General features: G+C 43.3%; 1 protein-coding gene and 1 non-coding gene across 2 annotated transcripts in view; both read left to right on the forward strand.

Annotated features, from left to right (window-relative positions):
* Positions 1-17,523, forward strand: part of LOC133460760 (zinc finger protein 721-like) — a 176,691-nt gene that overhangs the window by 7,894 nt on the left and 151,274 nt on the right. Inside the window, exons 3-4 of the mRNA XM_061741523.1 lie at positions 5,774-5,970; positions 6,139-6,618. Coding sequence (XP_061597507.1) covers positions 5,774-5,970; positions 6,139-6,618 — 677 coding nt within the window. The remainder of the gene's footprint in view (positions 1-5,773; positions 5,971-6,138; positions 6,619-17,523) is intronic.
* Positions 13,690-13,763, forward strand: trnai-aau (transfer RNA isoleucine (anticodon AAU)). Its single transcript has one exon. It is a non-coding gene; the product is annotated as a tRNA-Ile (tRNA).

Consider the following 17,523-nt stretch of genomic DNA (forward strand, 5'->3'; position numbering starts at 1 on the left):
TCTCCATCGGGAAAGGGTGGCATGCCTTCTCCGGGTGGGTGGAGAAGTCCTGCCTCAGGTGGAGGAGTTCAAGTATCTCGGGATCTTGTTCATGAGTGAGGGAACGATGGAGCGTGAGATTGACAGACGGATCGGTGCAGTGTCCGCAGTTATGCGGTCGATGTACCGGACCGTCGTGGTGAAGAAGGAGCTGAGTCGAAAGGCAAAGCTCTCGATTTACCGGTCAATCTACGCACCTACCCTCACCTATGGCCATGTACTTTGGGTAGTGACCGAAAGGACAAGATCGCGGATACAAGCGGCCGAGATTAGTTTTCTCCGCAGGGTGGCTGGATGCTCCCTTAGAGATAGGGTGAGGAGTTCGGTCACCTGGGAGGAGCTCGGAGTCAAGCCGCTGCTCCTTCACATTGCGAGAAGTCAGCTGAGGTGGCTTGGGCATCTGTACCGGATGCCTCCTGGACGCCTCCCTAGGGAGGTGTTCCAGGCATGTCCCTCCGGGAGGAGACCCCGGGGAAGACCCAGGACACGCTGGAGAGACTATGTCTCTCGGCTGCCTTGGGAACGCCTCAGACTCCCCCCGGAAGAGCTGGAGGAAGTGTCTGGGCATCTCTGTTGAGACTGCTGCCCCCGCGACCGGGAAAGGGATAAGCTGCAGACGATCGATGGATGGACCATCACCATTCAAACCCCTTTCCTTCTTGGTTTAAGTCACTGGATTCATACGTGTCAAAATTCCTGTGGAAAAATAAAACTCCACGTATTAGCTTAAAGACATTACAAAAATCCAAAGACTGTGGAGGCTTAGACTTACCCAACTTCCAGTATTATTTCTTAGTTAATAAGTTACAGTATATCTTAAAATGGTGCAAAAACCACTTACTAGATAGTCAATGTCTGGATTCAGAACAAGTGTTTTGCAATGATTTGGAAATCTCAGATCTACCATTTATCAGTCAAAATATTACACATCATGAATGCTTTAAAAGCATTAATATTAGCTCAACTCTGACAGCCTGGTGGGACTTCCTTAAAATAGCCAAAGTCTCACTTTTTCCATGTGATCGCACACCCATCTGAGAACAACCAAGACATTCTGGAAAAATGATAAAAAAAGATGGTAAACTTTACTCAATGGAGAGACCAAGGAATAAAGTATCTACAACATATAAGTGGACCTTTTGTACCTTCTAACACACTCACTGTTCAATACGGAATTAGCAGCCGCGCCGGCGGACAGTGCGCCGCGCTGTGAAGCTGCGACGCGCGTCGTACGGTGCACGTACCGCGTACCCTACGGCGTAGGCTCTGCGTTGGTGTAACGCGGAACCATAAATCAGCCTAACCACACCTACAGCTCGTCAGCTCATCAGGAGGTTAAAGAGCGGGTCTGCGAGTTGTTCATTGCTCGTTCGTTTTGTTGACTCTGAGCTTTGTTGGTTTGTTTGTTAGTTTGCTGGTGATTTTTTTTCTCTCTGTGATTTTTGAGTTATTTGTGAAGAAGTTCTGAGTTTCCTTTGAGGAAGGTTTTTTTGTTCCCTGTGGGAGTTTTTCTGTGATTTTTCTATTAAACTACGCCTCGTTGTGGCTAAAGTTTAACCCGGTTTGGTGTCGTGCGATTGGGTTCAGAGAACGACCCATAACACTCATGTGTACAGATGTATGTAGACGTGTTAAAGAGGTAAAACCACAGATTTGTTTCCTTTTATTGTTGTAATCTGTACTTTAAATAAATCTGACATTGTTTATTATAAAACAAACTGATTTATTGCTTTTATAGTTGAAAAATACATGAAAACAGGACCTTGAAAAAAATAATCGCATATTAAATTGCAATCACAATATTCAATTCAATTCAATTTTATTCATATAGCGTCTAATACAACAGATGTTGTCTCTAGACGCTTTCCAGAGATCCAGAACATGAACATAAACATAAACATAAACCCCCGAGCAATTATTACAGTATTAGAATATCTTTCCATTCACGATAAGAGTCTACAGACTTACAAGAGTGCCACTTCCTTTCCATTTTACGCACGCTTTGTTTCAACATGCGAATATCTGAATTGTACCAGGGAGTTAAGCTCCTGTGGCTAGAAACCCTCCTTTTCAAAGGAGCAACTTCATCTAAAGCTGAGTGCAACAGATCAGCAGTGTTACTAACAAGAAAATCAACATCAACATCAGAGGTAGAACCCAGGTCACTGGCCTCTATTGCTTCAGTAGAGGCTTCACTATTTTCCACTGTCGCAAGATGAGCAATGGTCTCCTTAAATTTAGCAATAGCTTCATCAGACAAACATCTGCTAAAATAATACCTCCTGCCCTGCACTTCAACAACATTCAATTCAAACGTTATTAAATAATGGTCGGATAAAAGGGAGTTAACAGGTGACACCAACAGATCATCAGTTTCAACACCGTAGGTGAGAACGAGATCGAGAGTATGATCAAAACAATGCGTCGGCCCGTCCACTTTTTGTGAGATACCCATTGATTCTAGAAGAGAATTGAAAGCTAATTTAAGATTATCGCTTTCAACATCCATATGAATATTAAAATCGCCCACTATGATGAATTTACCTGTACTGATCAATAATCCAGAAAGGAAATCTGAAAATTCAGACAAAAACTCTAGATAAGCACCAGCAGGGGGCCGATACACTACCACTAACACAACTGGCTTCTCTGATTTCCAGCTCGGAAATTTCAGACTAAGCGTGAGGCTTTCAAACGTATTATAATTGCACTTAGGTTCAATTTTTGTTTGGAGACTGGAGTTGTAAATTGCTGCGACTCCTCCGCCTCGGCCCGTGTTTCTAGGAATGTGATGATTAAAGTAGCCGGGCGGAGTCGATTCATTCAAACTAACATACTCTTCCTCCTGTAACCATGTTTCTGTTAAGCAGAAAACATCACTCCTACTCTCTGTAATTATATCATTTACTAACAGAGACTTGGAGCTTAACGATCGTATATTTAGTAGTCCGCATCTAATTTTTCGGTCTCTTATTGGTACCAAATGTGCATTGGTTTTAATTTTTACAAGATTATTTTGGTTAACTCTATAACGCCGCACCTGGTGAACTAGTGGAGGGCGGGGAACTGCAACTACTTCTATTTTGCTAGGCACCTGGTTAGAGTTACCAGTTACATCATGTAATCTTATAGTTTTGTTGGCAGGCGTTGGTCTTCGAGAAGCAGCAGAGAAGTGTGTTAAACTACAGCTCTGCATCCTGGCCTGGACCCTGCGATGTCAGGGAGAGGGTCTAATGAAACAGGCCAAATTACTAGAGACAAGAGCAGCACCATCCCGGGTGGGATGAATGCCGTCTCTTCTAATCAGACCGGGCTTTCCCAATTGTCAATAAAGGCCACGTCGGTTTCTGAACACCACCGATACAACCAGCGACGGAGCGAGAGCATGCGACTAAACATGTCATCGCCTGTCAGATTGGGGAGGGGGCCAGAGAAACCTACGGAGTCCGACATGGTTTTGGCGTAGTTACACACCGAGGCAATATTCATTCTGGTTACTTCCGACTGGCGAAGACGGGAGTCGTTAGCTCCGACATGGATGATAACTTTACCATATTTACGATTACCCTTTGCCAGTAGCTTCAAATTTGCTTCTATGTCCCCCGCTCTGGCCCCCGGGATACACCTAACTATGGTCTCTGGAGTCGGCTTCACATGTCTGACTATGGAGTCTCCAATCACCAGGGTCGGTTTCTCAACGGGTGTGTCGCTGAGTGGGGAAAATCGGTTAGACACATGAAGCGGGTGGTGGTGTTCCGTGAGCCCTTTTAAGACTACGCTTCTTCCGAACCGTCACCCACCGGTCCTGACTGGCCGGCTGCTCGGGAGCTGCAGGGGAGCGGCTACCCTCAGCTGCTATGGGTCGGTCCGCCGCTAGCTTAGCCTGGTTAGCTGAGGAGGCTATCGGACTATGGTCAAATTGGCAGAACCGGACCTCTAACTGACTGAGCCTCGCCTCCAGCCCTGTAAATAAACTACATTTTAAGCACTTACCGTCTTCACTAAAGGAGGCAGAGGAATAACTAAACATTTCACACACTGAGCAGCAAAGAGGTGAAACGGTGAGAGACGGAGAGGCCATGCTAAGATGCTAACGGAGGCTAACGGACAGAAAATGTATTGGTGATTGGTGACAGTGAAAGTTACGGAAGAGAAAATGAGCGAGTGTTGAAATAAAGACAGTAATGTACCAGATATAGTGCTATTTTACCAGAAAACAGTCTAAGTTTAAGACAAAAAAAGTCGGGAGAGATCTGTGCCTGCACGCCGTGCAGCAGCAACAGACCGCAACACCAGGAAGTGACGCGATGCGTGACGCAGTACGTTACCCAATCAGCAAGCCAATATTGAGAAAATAAATCGCAATTAGATTATTTTCAAAAATCGTTCAGCCCTAATGTGTGTACAAATATATAGAAATATTCAACTATGTGTATGCATGTATAAGTATGTGTGTGAGTATTATAATAATAATAATAATAATTATTATTATTATTATTATTATTATGTGTATGCATGTATAAGTATGTGTGTGAGTAATATAATAACAATAATTATGTGTATGTATGTATAAGTATGTGTGAGAATAATAATAATAATAATACTGTTATTTAGCTGTTTGAGTACAGTGAATATTTATAAATACAGGTTAAATGATCAGTGAATGGGGGTAGGACTAAATAAGTTTACACTTCTTCCTACTCCTTTTTTTGGCACATGTAAATCAATATAGCAAGTTGTAAAGGATTAAATTCTTTGTTTTGTTTTGTTTTCTTAAACTTCTCATGAAGTGTTTTTCTTTTTACTTTTATAAAAAAAAACCTGGCTCACTTGGTTCTCACTGCCTTATGTATCGCAAAAAAAACTATTCTAATGAACTGGAAACAAATATCCAATCTATGCATTAATCAATTTAGGAATCTTCTGTTAAATCATATCAGTAATGAGATAATGTCTGCCTCCACTAAACATCATTCGGCAGAACTGCATTCTCTCTGGTCCCCGATTATAGGCTTCATTACCTAGTGGGGGCGGGTGGGTGGTGATACATACATAAATATCTCTGCTGTTTCTCATCATCATTTGCTGCATCGGCAGGACTTGGAGCTCTCCAGTCTCCCGGCGGCTCTGGTTGAACAGCCCGACAAACCATCTCCGATCGCGCTGTTTTCTTTACCGAGATCACAAGAAAAGCAGAGCAGTGATCTCCTTTCCATCCCGTGTTGCTGTCTTGTTTATTTGTCTTTACTCCACCAACTCGAAATATTGAATCATTTTTCTAAGCCAACGGCGCGACGCAGCTCAAACAGCAGGTGTATCAGCCCTATAATCTGACTGGTTTACGAGTAAATCATCCCCCACGTGGGGTGCGCTCTTATGATTGAACAGAAGATATCTGTTTGGTTGCAGATCCTTCCGTGTTAAAAAAAAAAACGCATTTGTGAATCGAGTCACGTCAGGGGAGTCTCAAAAGTCACATGCAAATCCACCTCAGCTCACAAACAAAAAACGTTTGTAAATCAGGTTATATTTGTGTGTGCATAGAAAATACATTTGCGTATCTTGTCCTACACACGTGTGAATTTTGTCCTTTGCATTTGTGGATCGGCGTGTGCATTTGTGAATTTTGTCCTGTGCATTTGTGAATTATGAAACTGTTCTAGCTCCATACTTGAAACTGAAAAGGCTTTTGATAATGCAGCCAAGATAATGTAAGTCATCTTCTCTGTTACAGAATCATAAAGGAAGACCCAAAAGATACTGCTGTGATGATTGCGAGAAAGTCTTCACCACTTCATCAAACCTGAAGATCCATAAGAAAACTCACACTGGTGATAAACCACATAGCTGTGATCAGTGTGGAGCGGCTTTTACCCATAAAAGTCACCTAACGAGACACCGACGTATTCACACTGGAGACAAGCCTTACAGGTGTGATCAGTGTGGAGTTGCTTTTGCCCAGCAAGGTTATTTGACGATTCACCAACGTATTCACACTGGAGACAAGCCTTACAGATGCGATCAGTGTGAGGCGGCTTTTGCCCGGCAAGATGCTCTAATTAATCACCAACGTATTCACACTGGAGACAAGCCTTACAGGTGTGATCAGTGTGGTGCGGCTTTTGCCCAACAATGTGATCTAACGAGACACCAACGTATTCACACTGGAGACAAGCCTTACAGATGTGATCAGTGTGGAGCGGTTTTTGCCCGGCAAGATCATTTGACGAGTCACCAACGTATTCACACTGGAGACAAGCCTTACAGGTGTGATCAGTGTGGGGCGGCTTTTGCCCGGCAAGATCATTTGACGAGTCACCAACGTATTCACACTGGAGACAAGCCTTACAGGTGCGATCAGTGTGGGGCGGCTTTTGCCGAGCAAGGTGCTCTAACCAATCATCAACGTATTCACACTGGAGACAAGCCTTACAGGTGTGATCAGTGTGGAAAGGCTTTTGCCCAGCAAGGTGCTCTAACGAATCATCAACGTATTCACACTGGAGACAAGCCTTACGGGTGTGATCAGTGTGGAGCGGCTTTTGCCCGGCAAAGTACCCTAACGACTCACCAACGTATATATACTTTGAGGATCTCCTCAACCCGACTGACATGCCTTCCACTGAGGAAGCAGAGAGTGGGGACTCGGAGACGTGCTCATCCATCACCCAAGCCGAGGTCACTGAGGTGGTTCATAAGCTCCTCAGTGGCACCGGGGCTGGATGAGATTCGCCCTGAGTACCTCAAGTCTCTGGATGTCGTAGGGCTGTCTCGGTTGACATGCCTCTGTGACATAGCGTGGAGGAAGGGGACAGTACCGTTGGAGTGGCAAACCCGGGTGGTGATCCCTCTGTTTAAAAAGGGGGACCGGAGAGTGTGTTCCAACTATAGGGGGATCACACTTCTCAGCCTCCCCGGGAAAGTCTACGCCAGGGTACTGGAGAGGAGAATATGGCCAATAGTTGAACCTCGGATTCAGGAGGAACAATGCGGTTTTCGTCCCGGTCGTGGAACACTGGACCAGCTCTATACCCTCCGCAGGGTGCTCGAGGGTTCATGGGAATTTGCCCAACCAGTCTACATGTGTTTTTTGGATCTGGAGAAGGCATTTGACCATGTCCCTCGTTGCCATTCTGTGGGCGGTGCTCAATGAGTATGGAGTCCGGGGCCCTCTATTAAGGGCTGTCCGGTCTCTGTATGATCGGAGCAGGAGTTTGGTTCACATTGCCGGCATCAGATCAGACTTGTTCCCGGTGCATGTTGGACTCCGGCAGGGCTGCCCTTTGTCACCGGTCCTGTTCATAATTTTTATGGACAGGATTTCTAGGCGCAGCCAGGGGCCGGAGGGGATCCGGTTTGGGAACCTCAGGATTTCATCTCTGCTTTTCGCAGATGATGTTGTCCTGTTGGCTTCATCGGACCGGGACCTTCAGCATGTGCTGGGGATGTTTGAGGCCGAGTGCGACACGGCTGGGATGAGAATCAGCACCTCCAAAACCGAGGCCATGGTTCTCCATCGAAAAGGGTGGTGTGCCTTCTCCGGGTGGGTGGAGAAGTCCTGCCTCAGGTGGAGGAGTTCAAGTATCTCGGGATCTTGTTCACGAGTGAGGGAACGATGGAGATTGAGATTGACAGACGGATCGGTGCAGCGTCCGCAGTTATGTGGTCGATGTACCGGACCGCCGTGGTGAAGGAGCTGAGTCGAAAGGCGAAGCTCTCGATTTACCGGTCAGTCTACGCACCTACCCTCACCTATGGTCATGAACTTTGGGTAGTGACCGAAAGGACGAGATCGCGGATACAAGCGGCCGAGATGAGTTTCTTCCGCAGGGTGGCTGGACGGTCCCTTAGAGATGAGTTTCCTCGGCAGGGTGGCTGGACGCTCCCTTAGAGATGAGTTTCCTCCGCAGGGTGGCTGGACGCTCGCTTAGAGATAGGGTGAGGAGTTCGGTCACCCGGGAGGAGATCGGAGTCGAGCCGCTGCTCCTTCACAGGAAGGTGGCTTGGGCATCTGTACCGGAGGCCTCCTGGACGCCTCCCTAGGGAGGTGTTCCAGGCATGTCCCTCCGGGAGGAGACCCCGGGGAAGGCCCAGGACACGCTGGAGAGACTATGTCTCTTGGCTGGCCTGGGAACGCCTCGGACTCCCCCCGGAAGAGCTGGAGGAAGAGCTGTATCAGATACATACATTTCCACGTACATATACACCCACAAGTCCAGTCCACCCCACCATCCCCTCACCCAGCGCAGAATGAGGAAGTCAGCCGTCCGATCACAGTCACAGTCCGATATGAACTATGGATTGTGTGATTATATGAACAGTTGAGGCCTTGGGTCAGCTTTGAGGGCCAGTTCTGGGGCCTCAGGCTGAGACCAGCCTTGAGTTTATGATACCTGACCGCATGGTTTGGAACAAAGGAAACCCCATTGACGCAAAGCTCAACCTGGATTTGCATCTAAGGCCCTGCAGTGATAAGGAACAGCCCCTGATTGGACACAGACCCCAAGCCACTGGGGGGCCTTGACTTCCTGGGCCAGCTATAAAAGGAAAAGCTCTCTTCTCCTCTGCTCTGTCCGTTTTGCAGCGAGTGGCCCGCGAGTTTTCTGAGCCCAAAGAGGAGCAGAACCAGGGATCCTGCAGGCCTCGACGTGAACGCCTTTGGACCGACCTGGAGCTGAAGGAGGCCCAGCTGCTGTGCCCATGTATTCCCCTCATCCACACTGGTCCTCATTTGGACCAGGAGAGCAAGAGAGCAGCTCTTTATCAGGATCCCCTGCTGAGCGTAACTACTCTTTGTTTCATCAAGAAACACTGACCGGCCGGATCAAACCACTTTCTCTTCATTTACAAAGATTCACGTAAGAGGCTGTTCTGTGTCTGGGCAGAGAAACTTAGTAACACATTTTAAAAGTTAGTTTTACGTTGTGAGCCGGACTGGTGATCCCGTCACAACTGTGCTCATTAGTTGAGTGTGTTTGTTTATCTTATTGTTTTCTCCCCTCATTCTGCTCCTACTACCACCCCCACCCCCCCTTCACGTAATCTGAAGTTTTGTGTACATGTTTAGTTAGTTGTTGTTTTTGGGTAGTTTAGCCATCAGAATTTATCCGAAGTGTTCTTTTACCATCTTCTTGACACTTGTGTAAATAAATTCTGATTAATTTGAATGAGAGAAGTTGTTCGTGCTTATTTTACACTTATTTGTCACAACTGTTGTTGCAAGGCCTTTGTTCAAACTCCTCCCTTCACTATTATTCTGAAGAATAATCTACCTTGAGACTAATTTTTGCTGTTTAGTTATCTTTTTCCTGATTACATCAGGTGGTGCCCCGTTTTGATTAAGTCATTTTGATAATTCAATTTGATAATCTACTTTATAATTATTAATGATTGTCCTTCGACAATCATTAATGACTCTTTGATAACTGAACCCGCACCTCCCATGTGGCACAACATCAATGATATTAGAAAATAAATGTATGGCTTTATATAAGTTGTGTAGTGGTAGAATAAAATATCATCCAGCACAGAGATGTCATGGGTGTGAAAACAAACATTGAGAAAAAACAATTTTTCCCTCTTTTTATAGCAGGCAGTTAATGTTCTTTTTCCTGTAAAGTTGGACATTTTAAAGTGTAGGTGAATTACTACTTAGGTGAATTACTTTCTTTTTCAACAAAATGAATTTCTGCATGAGAGCCAATGCAAGAAAGAGATGGTCGACCTTCCGGTCCTGAGCACCAAGAAGAGGACTGGAGTGGTTTTCCAAGTCCAAATAATAACACTGTAAAGTCTCACGTTTCCACCAAGGTTCAAACAGGGGACGTTTCACGTGTTAGGCTAACGTGATAACCGCTACACTACAGAAACTGACATGCTTTGACCTGCAAAGTCGACGGGCATAACAAAAAAAATCCTGTAAAACATTCTGCTACAAGTCTTGACAGCAAGATGGATACTGCAGGTTTTCTCCTGGCTGCTCTGAAAGACTCATTCTCTGAGAAATATTTTATCTCTTCCTTTTCTTCAAGTCTTTGCACATTGGCTTTGAAGTTATCTTCATATTAATTATATTAGAAATAAATGTATGGCTCTATATAAGTTGTCCTCTTGTGGTACAATAAAAAATCATCCACCACAGAGATGTCATGGGTGTGAAAACAATCTAGAAAAATCTTTTTTTTTCGTTTTTTTAAAGGCAGGTAATTAATATGTTTCTTTTTTGTTATAAAGTTGGACATTTTAAAGTGTAGGTGAATGGAGAATGACTGGCGTTTGGTCTGCAACAACTGCAACAAAATTAATTTCTGCGTGAGACCCAATATGAGAAAGAGATGCTCAGCCTTCCTGTCTTGCGCACCAAGTAGAGACTGGAGTGATTTTCCAAGTCCAAATAATGTTATTGCAAAGTCATACATGTTTCTGCCCAGTTTTGAACAGGGCCCTTTCGCGTGTTAGAACGTGATAACCACTACACTACAGACACTGCCATTCGCTGAAATCAGTGGGCCAAGAGACTCTGATTGCTAAAATGCCCACAGCAAGATGGATACTGCAGGTTTTCTCTTGCATGCTCTGAGAGGCTCATGCTGAGGGACATATTTTATCTCTTGCTTCTCTCTGAACTACGGAAACTTGGAATTTCTTTGAAATCAGTGTGCAAAATTTTAAATTCCATGCAAATAATCTCTGGTTGCCACATTTTCCCGACAGCAAGATGGATGCTGCAGGTTTTCGATTACCTGCTTTGAAAGACTCATGTTGCGGGACATACCGTGGGGCAAAAAAGTATTTAGTCAGCCACCAATTGTGCAAGTTCTCCCACTTAAAAAGATGAGAGGCCTTCAACTATGAGACACAGAATGGGGGGAAAGTATCCAAGAAATCACATTGTAGGATTTTTACTGAATATTGATACATTCCTGGGTAAAACAAGTATTTGTTCACCTACAAACATGCAAGATTTCTTCCTTTCACAGACCTGTAACTTCTTCTTTTAGAGGCTCCTCTGTCCTCCACTCGTTACCCACGTTATCTGAATTCATGGCACCTGCTTTAACTGGTTATCAGTATTGATAACCAGTAACACAAGTATTGAGATTAACTTTTGTTATTGATCAAATACTTATTTTAAACTATAATTTGCAAATACAATCTTTAAAAATCAGCCAATGTGATTTTCTGATTTCTTTTTTCATTTTGTCTCTCATGGTTGAGAATATCTGTGATGAAAATTACAGATATATATATATATATATATATATATATATATATATATATATATATATATACCGTTCTTCAGAATCAGAAAAGGGTTTATTGCCAAGTTTTCACACGAGGAATTTGTTATGGTGGTTGGTGCAACACAATACAATTATAAAAACAAATATATAAGAGATAAAATAAAATGTAGACCAGGGCCCTCATTTATCAACCGTGCGTACGCACAGATCTGTGCGTAAAGCGTGCGTACGAGCATTTCCACACAAAGTATGGTATTTATCAACATGTATTTGTGCGCAGAAACACGTGTAAATATACGCACAGCTCCAGACCATGCGTACACACAAAACCTAGTGGTAGAACACTGAAACTACAAATAGAACCCATTAAAAGAGTCTCAAACTTCAATCGCTGAACTGTGACTGAACGGGGAAGATGTGCACATGTTCCCCGTTCAAAGCTATAAAAGACAGCTTTGGCAGGACGACCTGAAAAGAAAATACAAGTACCATGGCTCATCTTGCAGTGTTGGAGGATTTAGAGACCGTGCGCTCCGCAAAAACACGCTCCGCAGAGAGCGCGTTTTCAAAGAGCGCGCTGATGTTCAGTGAGAGCACGGAGCGGCTTCTCAGCAGGAATCGCTTCCCCCAAAACATTCTGATGGATCTATGCTGTGATTTACAACTCCATCCCAGTCACATCCAGCTCCTGTCCACCCTGGGATGTTTGTCCACCGGAACATTTCAGAGAGAGATTGGAGACATATGCGGCATTTCTCAGCAGAATCATGCCGGTGTTGTATGCAATAATTTCTCTGGCCCTAATTTACACCCAGTTTCTATACACACATCACCAACAAGCCCAAATTAAACGAGGATTTCATGCCATCGCCGGATTCCCAAACATTATTGGATCTATATTGCACCCAACTCACAATAAAAGCACCATCACACAATGAATTTAGTTACGTGAACATGAAAGGATTTCATTCAATCAATGCACAAATAATCTGCGATGCAACTATGTCTCTGTTGCCCGTCGTTGCCCGGTGGCCTGGAGGAATGCAACACTCATTTATTCTGCAGAACAGCTCTGTTGGTGTTTTCACCTCCAAGCAGGAGCTTTTGACTCCAACCAAATCTTAATTCATGGATAATCTTCCAAGAAATATATCAAACATGGTCAACATAATTATTTTACAAGCCAAATATCACATACATAAATGCAAATGGAATAACAGCAAACCCTCCATTGTACATCTGAAAAATGAATGTAAACTTAAACCGATGTGTGAAAAAAACGATATTGCCAAAAGCTTATATGAAACGATGTCTTTGTTTCTTAATTTTTATTAATACACTCCCCATAGCCTGTCAGTAAATGTATCTTTTTTTTTTTTTGCTCTCAACCCCCCCAAATGTTGAATATTTGTAGATAATTGATTATTTTGTTTCATTTGCCTTTTGTTGTAAACTCTACAGAATTTTGTTCAATAAAGTTTGTAAACCTCCAAGCGGGAGCTGTTGTTGCACCATATATGGCCAATTGGAGGCGTTTCTGTATGCAAATGACAGTAACCATGCACGAGCACGGCAGTTTAGAACAGGTGGGATTTATCATCATTGCTGTGCGTACGACCAGCGTCCGCACGTTTGATAGATCCGGATTTTTTTGTACTTACACACATTCTAAATTTCACTCCTACGACAGAATTTAGAACCTTTTCTACGCACTGTTGATAAATGAGGGCCCAGGTCTGTATTTAAGTTAAATTAAACTTATATGAATGTAGAAAGACTAACTATTTTATTTTATTTTATTCCTTTATAGCTCTTATGGTGTGTTTGCAGTGTATTTACTGTACATCCAAGAAATAAAAACTTTGTGAACCCTCAGTTTGAGAGTCAACCATCATCAGTCGGAGATTCTACAGAAATTTTTTTTTCTTTCTGTGCGGCCCGGTACCGGGCTGTGCCCCGGAGGTTGGGGACCACTGCCTTAAGCTAGCGCTTCCTCAGTTAGCTTGCTCTCACACGTGTCCGGCGTTACAGCATTTTTCTCCAGAGTTGGAAAGGTCTTTCGCTGTGAAACAATGTCCATTAATCATCTCCAAATTGTTACAGCACTCACTGGGACGACTTGGTGCATAAGACATGGACTTTATTTCAGCCGAAGACAGGGTAAAACCATACGGTTGCTCTGAGGCATTCAGTACATTTCTCTGCTTTTTTCCCTCAACTCTAAAAACCAACAAAGAACAAGGGCTTCTTCTCTGGTGCTAACCAGCACTATCATGTTAGTGACACAGTTGCTCTGCTGGCGTTATCTAACAGGCGCTACACATGTAACTCAAGGTTTTGTAATCAAGGCCTGGATCTCTACGTACACATACCTAGATATATACGAAAAAGAACCATGTCCCATGAAGGCTGGTTAGCTCAGAAGGTCAGAGCGTGGTGCTAATAACGCCAAGGTCATGGGTTCAATCCCCATACTGGCCAAACTGGTTACCAGTTAAACTCTGGGGATCTTACAAAGTTTCAGTTTTTAAAGATCGTATGTTTCATTGTTAACTTTATGTGGACCAAGAATTATTCACGTCTGCAGGATCACCTGCCTTGACGAAATGAGGAAATAAAGATGACTTCTAAACATAAGGAATGTAATAAGTTTATAAAGCAAGGGGAAGTTTATTTGGAATAGACATTCCACGTACAATTCAAAGTGCTTTACATTAAAACATTTGAAAAATGAGGATAGAAATATGTGTCACTGATAAAAAATTATCATCCAACAATAAAAAAGGCTCTAAATGCTCTGGTTCTGCAGGTTCTCTGACAGGTTTTTGTGGCCGAGTGCTAAAGGCGTTCGAATGCCTTATATTTGTAAAAATATGAAGAAGAAGAAACAAAATATTCAGACAATAACCTGAGTATCTCAGCTGGTAGAGCAACAGACTTTTAATCTGAGGGTCCAGGTTTCAAGTCCCTGTTCAGGTGGATAAACTGCTGACCACAATTTCTAACTCTTAAGAAACAACTAGATTACTTTCAATGTCCATCTCAAGCTATTAAATAAAAAACAAAGGGTGAAATACAGAGACAAAGCTCTCTTGCAAGACCTCGGTAGTTCAGATTCAGAGCATCACACTCTTAATCCATGGGACCTGTATTTTTCCAAACAATAACTGTGCCCAACTCTGCCCAAACTTGACAAACTGCTCGATCGATTGTAGAAAGATGCAAAGGACAACTCAAATCTTCTTACTCCTAAGTTTTTATTTTCTTGAAGATGGGTTTAGTTTGATGGTTTAAATGGGGATAATCAAATAATGGAATGGGATAAAGAAGAGTAGTAGTAGTAGGTTGATAACCTTTAAGATAAACAGAAAAGACATTAATTAGACTCAATTTAAACAACAATCAGTAAGCATTTTTCCTTTAAGATTTCTAAATAATATGTCACTCAGTGTTACTCAAACATTTAAATTAACTTCTCAAAGTTAATTTCTTCACTTAATAGTTTCTCAAATGATCAATATTAACTAAACATAAAGTAACATCATGTTTGACTACTTTCAATAATCTATACATGCTTAAATTAACATAAACAAATTAAGTCAACTTAAATTGCATTGGATTTACTAAACTAAAAAACCCAATCACATCCACATTCAAACTGGTTCTTTCTACCAGTTGCGTCTTCAATGGATCAGGTGTGTGGTCAGGAGTTGTTACCAGGAGAGAGATGGAGCTAACCGAGACCAGAGCAAACATTTCCTGCCATGCCTTCCTGTGCACAGGTGAACATGGCCCCAATTAGTGACTTCCTGGGAGCACCAGTACTGTGTGTGGTCGCCCTCTGCTGGTTTGGAGTATGAAACTTGGTATTTGACACAACAATAACGTAACAATGTTAATGGCAGCAAAGTGGGACTTGTTCACTCTGAGCCACATGTAGATGATATCAGTGCCAGGACTGAGTGTGTGAGTGACTACATCACCTTCTGTGTGGAAAACATCATCTCCACCACAACACAAAGGTGTTTACCCGACAATAAACCCTGGATCACCAGTGACCTGAAGGAAATCCTCAAACAGAAGAAAAGAGCCTTCAGGGAGGGAGACAGAAGATTATTGAGGTCAGGACAAAAACTAGTGAAAGTCCAGACTAAAGATAAGGAGGAGGAAGCCGGAGAACAAGCTGCAGCAGAACAATGTGAGAGATGTGTGATCAGGGATGAAGAAGAACAGGCTTCAGGCAGAAGGAGAACCAGATAGATGGAGGTCTCATCTTCCAGCTCATTCATGGTTTTTCTACTGCTCCATCATCGTCTCCTCCGGCACCAGGAGATGCTGGACCCGTCCACCTCCCACCTGTCTGTCTCTAGCATTCTCCTGCTACTTCACCGCATGTTTAGCTGAAACCCAGCTGCTATCTCCACTCCAAGCAAAAGAGAAACATCTTTTATCTGATTATGATCAGAGTATTGTTGTCCATGTAGACATAGGTGTTGACTGTTAGAACTCATGTTCATAATGATTGCTGAGTTTCCCCCAAAAAAGAAAACTTCACTCTTAACTCCCTCTCATGTTTGCTGCATGGGCTGGAATTGAACCGAGGTCAACTGCTAGCAGATATGCTGACCACTAAACCACCAACGCTGCAGGAGACGTCACAGTTTACCAGCCACATGAGCAGGTGAGCAGTCATGATGTCAGGAAAGTAACTGTTTGTTGATGCTTTCTTCAAAATCCCAAGCTACTTACCTCCATTTGTCCTTCACCTTATACAACAACTTCTACATTAACGGTTGCATGTTTGCATGTATATTCAGTTAGACACGTGTTGTATGTCATCCATTGCTTTACAGCATCCTCTTAGAAAGAGACCATAGACTTGGAGAGGTTTGATAATGACAACTGTCATTGGCCGTGTTTCCCAGATCAGTTAAGTAGTTCTTAACAGCGAAAGACTTCTTTCAAACCTTCTTAAGGAGCCTGTGAAAGAAAATCGCGTTTCCCAGAGTTGCTCTTAGCTTAAGTATCTCTTTCATTAAGAAGGAAATGAAAGATGCTGCTGACCCAGTCTTTACAACCATCTTAGTGAACAAAGACTCACAGATCCAGCCGCGTCAGGCAAATCATTATCACACCAAGCAATGAGATATTAAAACAATGCACCCCACACAAATTTTGATCTATTTTATACTTTAGATTTATATTGTTTAGCATTCATTGGTGACAGCAAAGGGGGAAAAATAAGAAAAATAAGGAATAACAAGTGTTTTCCTGTATATGCTTTATGCATTACGCACAAATAAAACGATCATCATGAATATCATTTATTTGATAATTTGGCTGCTATACAGCATGTTCTCTCTGCAAATCAACCGCGTCACCGTGCGCGAAGCAGAACTGTTTTTATGAACGCATTCGTGCGTCAGCACTTCAGTCCCCTGGACGTGCTGTCGGACCGGGCTGTCCAGGCAGCCGGGACACCGATACTCCTGCCGAGCCCGAGCCAGAGCACCTACATGTGTGATGACAGGGAAGCAGCAGCTGAAGAATAGGAGCCTTTGATGAATCGTTCATTACAGTCTCAAATATAATCAATGGTGTCGGTTTATATTAAAGAATCTTTTTGCCCAGAAGAAAAAAGAGCGAAGACAACGACCCATAACTATTTTCTTCTCTTGAAAAAACCTGCACCGCGGGGTTTAGGATAAAAAGACGCTACAGAGTCGGGATGCAGCGGCATCAGAGGAGCAGTGGAATACGTGCGAGGCGGGGCTGATCTCTGCAATTAGAAGCCCTCTATAATTGTAAAAAGAATTTCACTTATCACGGGTTCTTTTTGGAACATAACCCCTGCGAAAAACCAGGGATTGCTGTAATTCCACGTTGCGATTTGCGAAACTCGCATTCTCTTGGCTCATGTTTTTGAACGCACACACACGCCCACCACGTTTCCTCCCGGTCTCTGCGTGTGGGGAAAAAAAGCCTCACTGTAGCCAGAAATAACGGAGTAACGCACCGTTTGGATGAAAAAGGGTCATTGAATTATATTTATCATCTTAATTTTTCATTATAACGCACAGGCAGCAGTGAATTAGTGCGTTAGGTAGCAGTGCTGCGTGTGAAAATGCGCTGATAGTGATCGGTGATGGATTTGCCTGGCATCGATTGATTTGGTTTCAGAACCGGACAGCTGCTCCAAAGAGCTTCTGAAAGAGTGAAACTAAAGGACGGTGTTAAGAAG

Source organism: Cololabis saira, chromosome 15, assembly GCF_033807715.1.
Source record: "Cololabis saira isolate AMF1-May2022 chromosome 15, fColSai1.1, whole genome shotgun sequence".
NCBI classification, from domain to species: domain Eukaryota; kingdom Metazoa; phylum Chordata; class Actinopteri; order Beloniformes; family Belonidae; genus Cololabis; species Cololabis saira.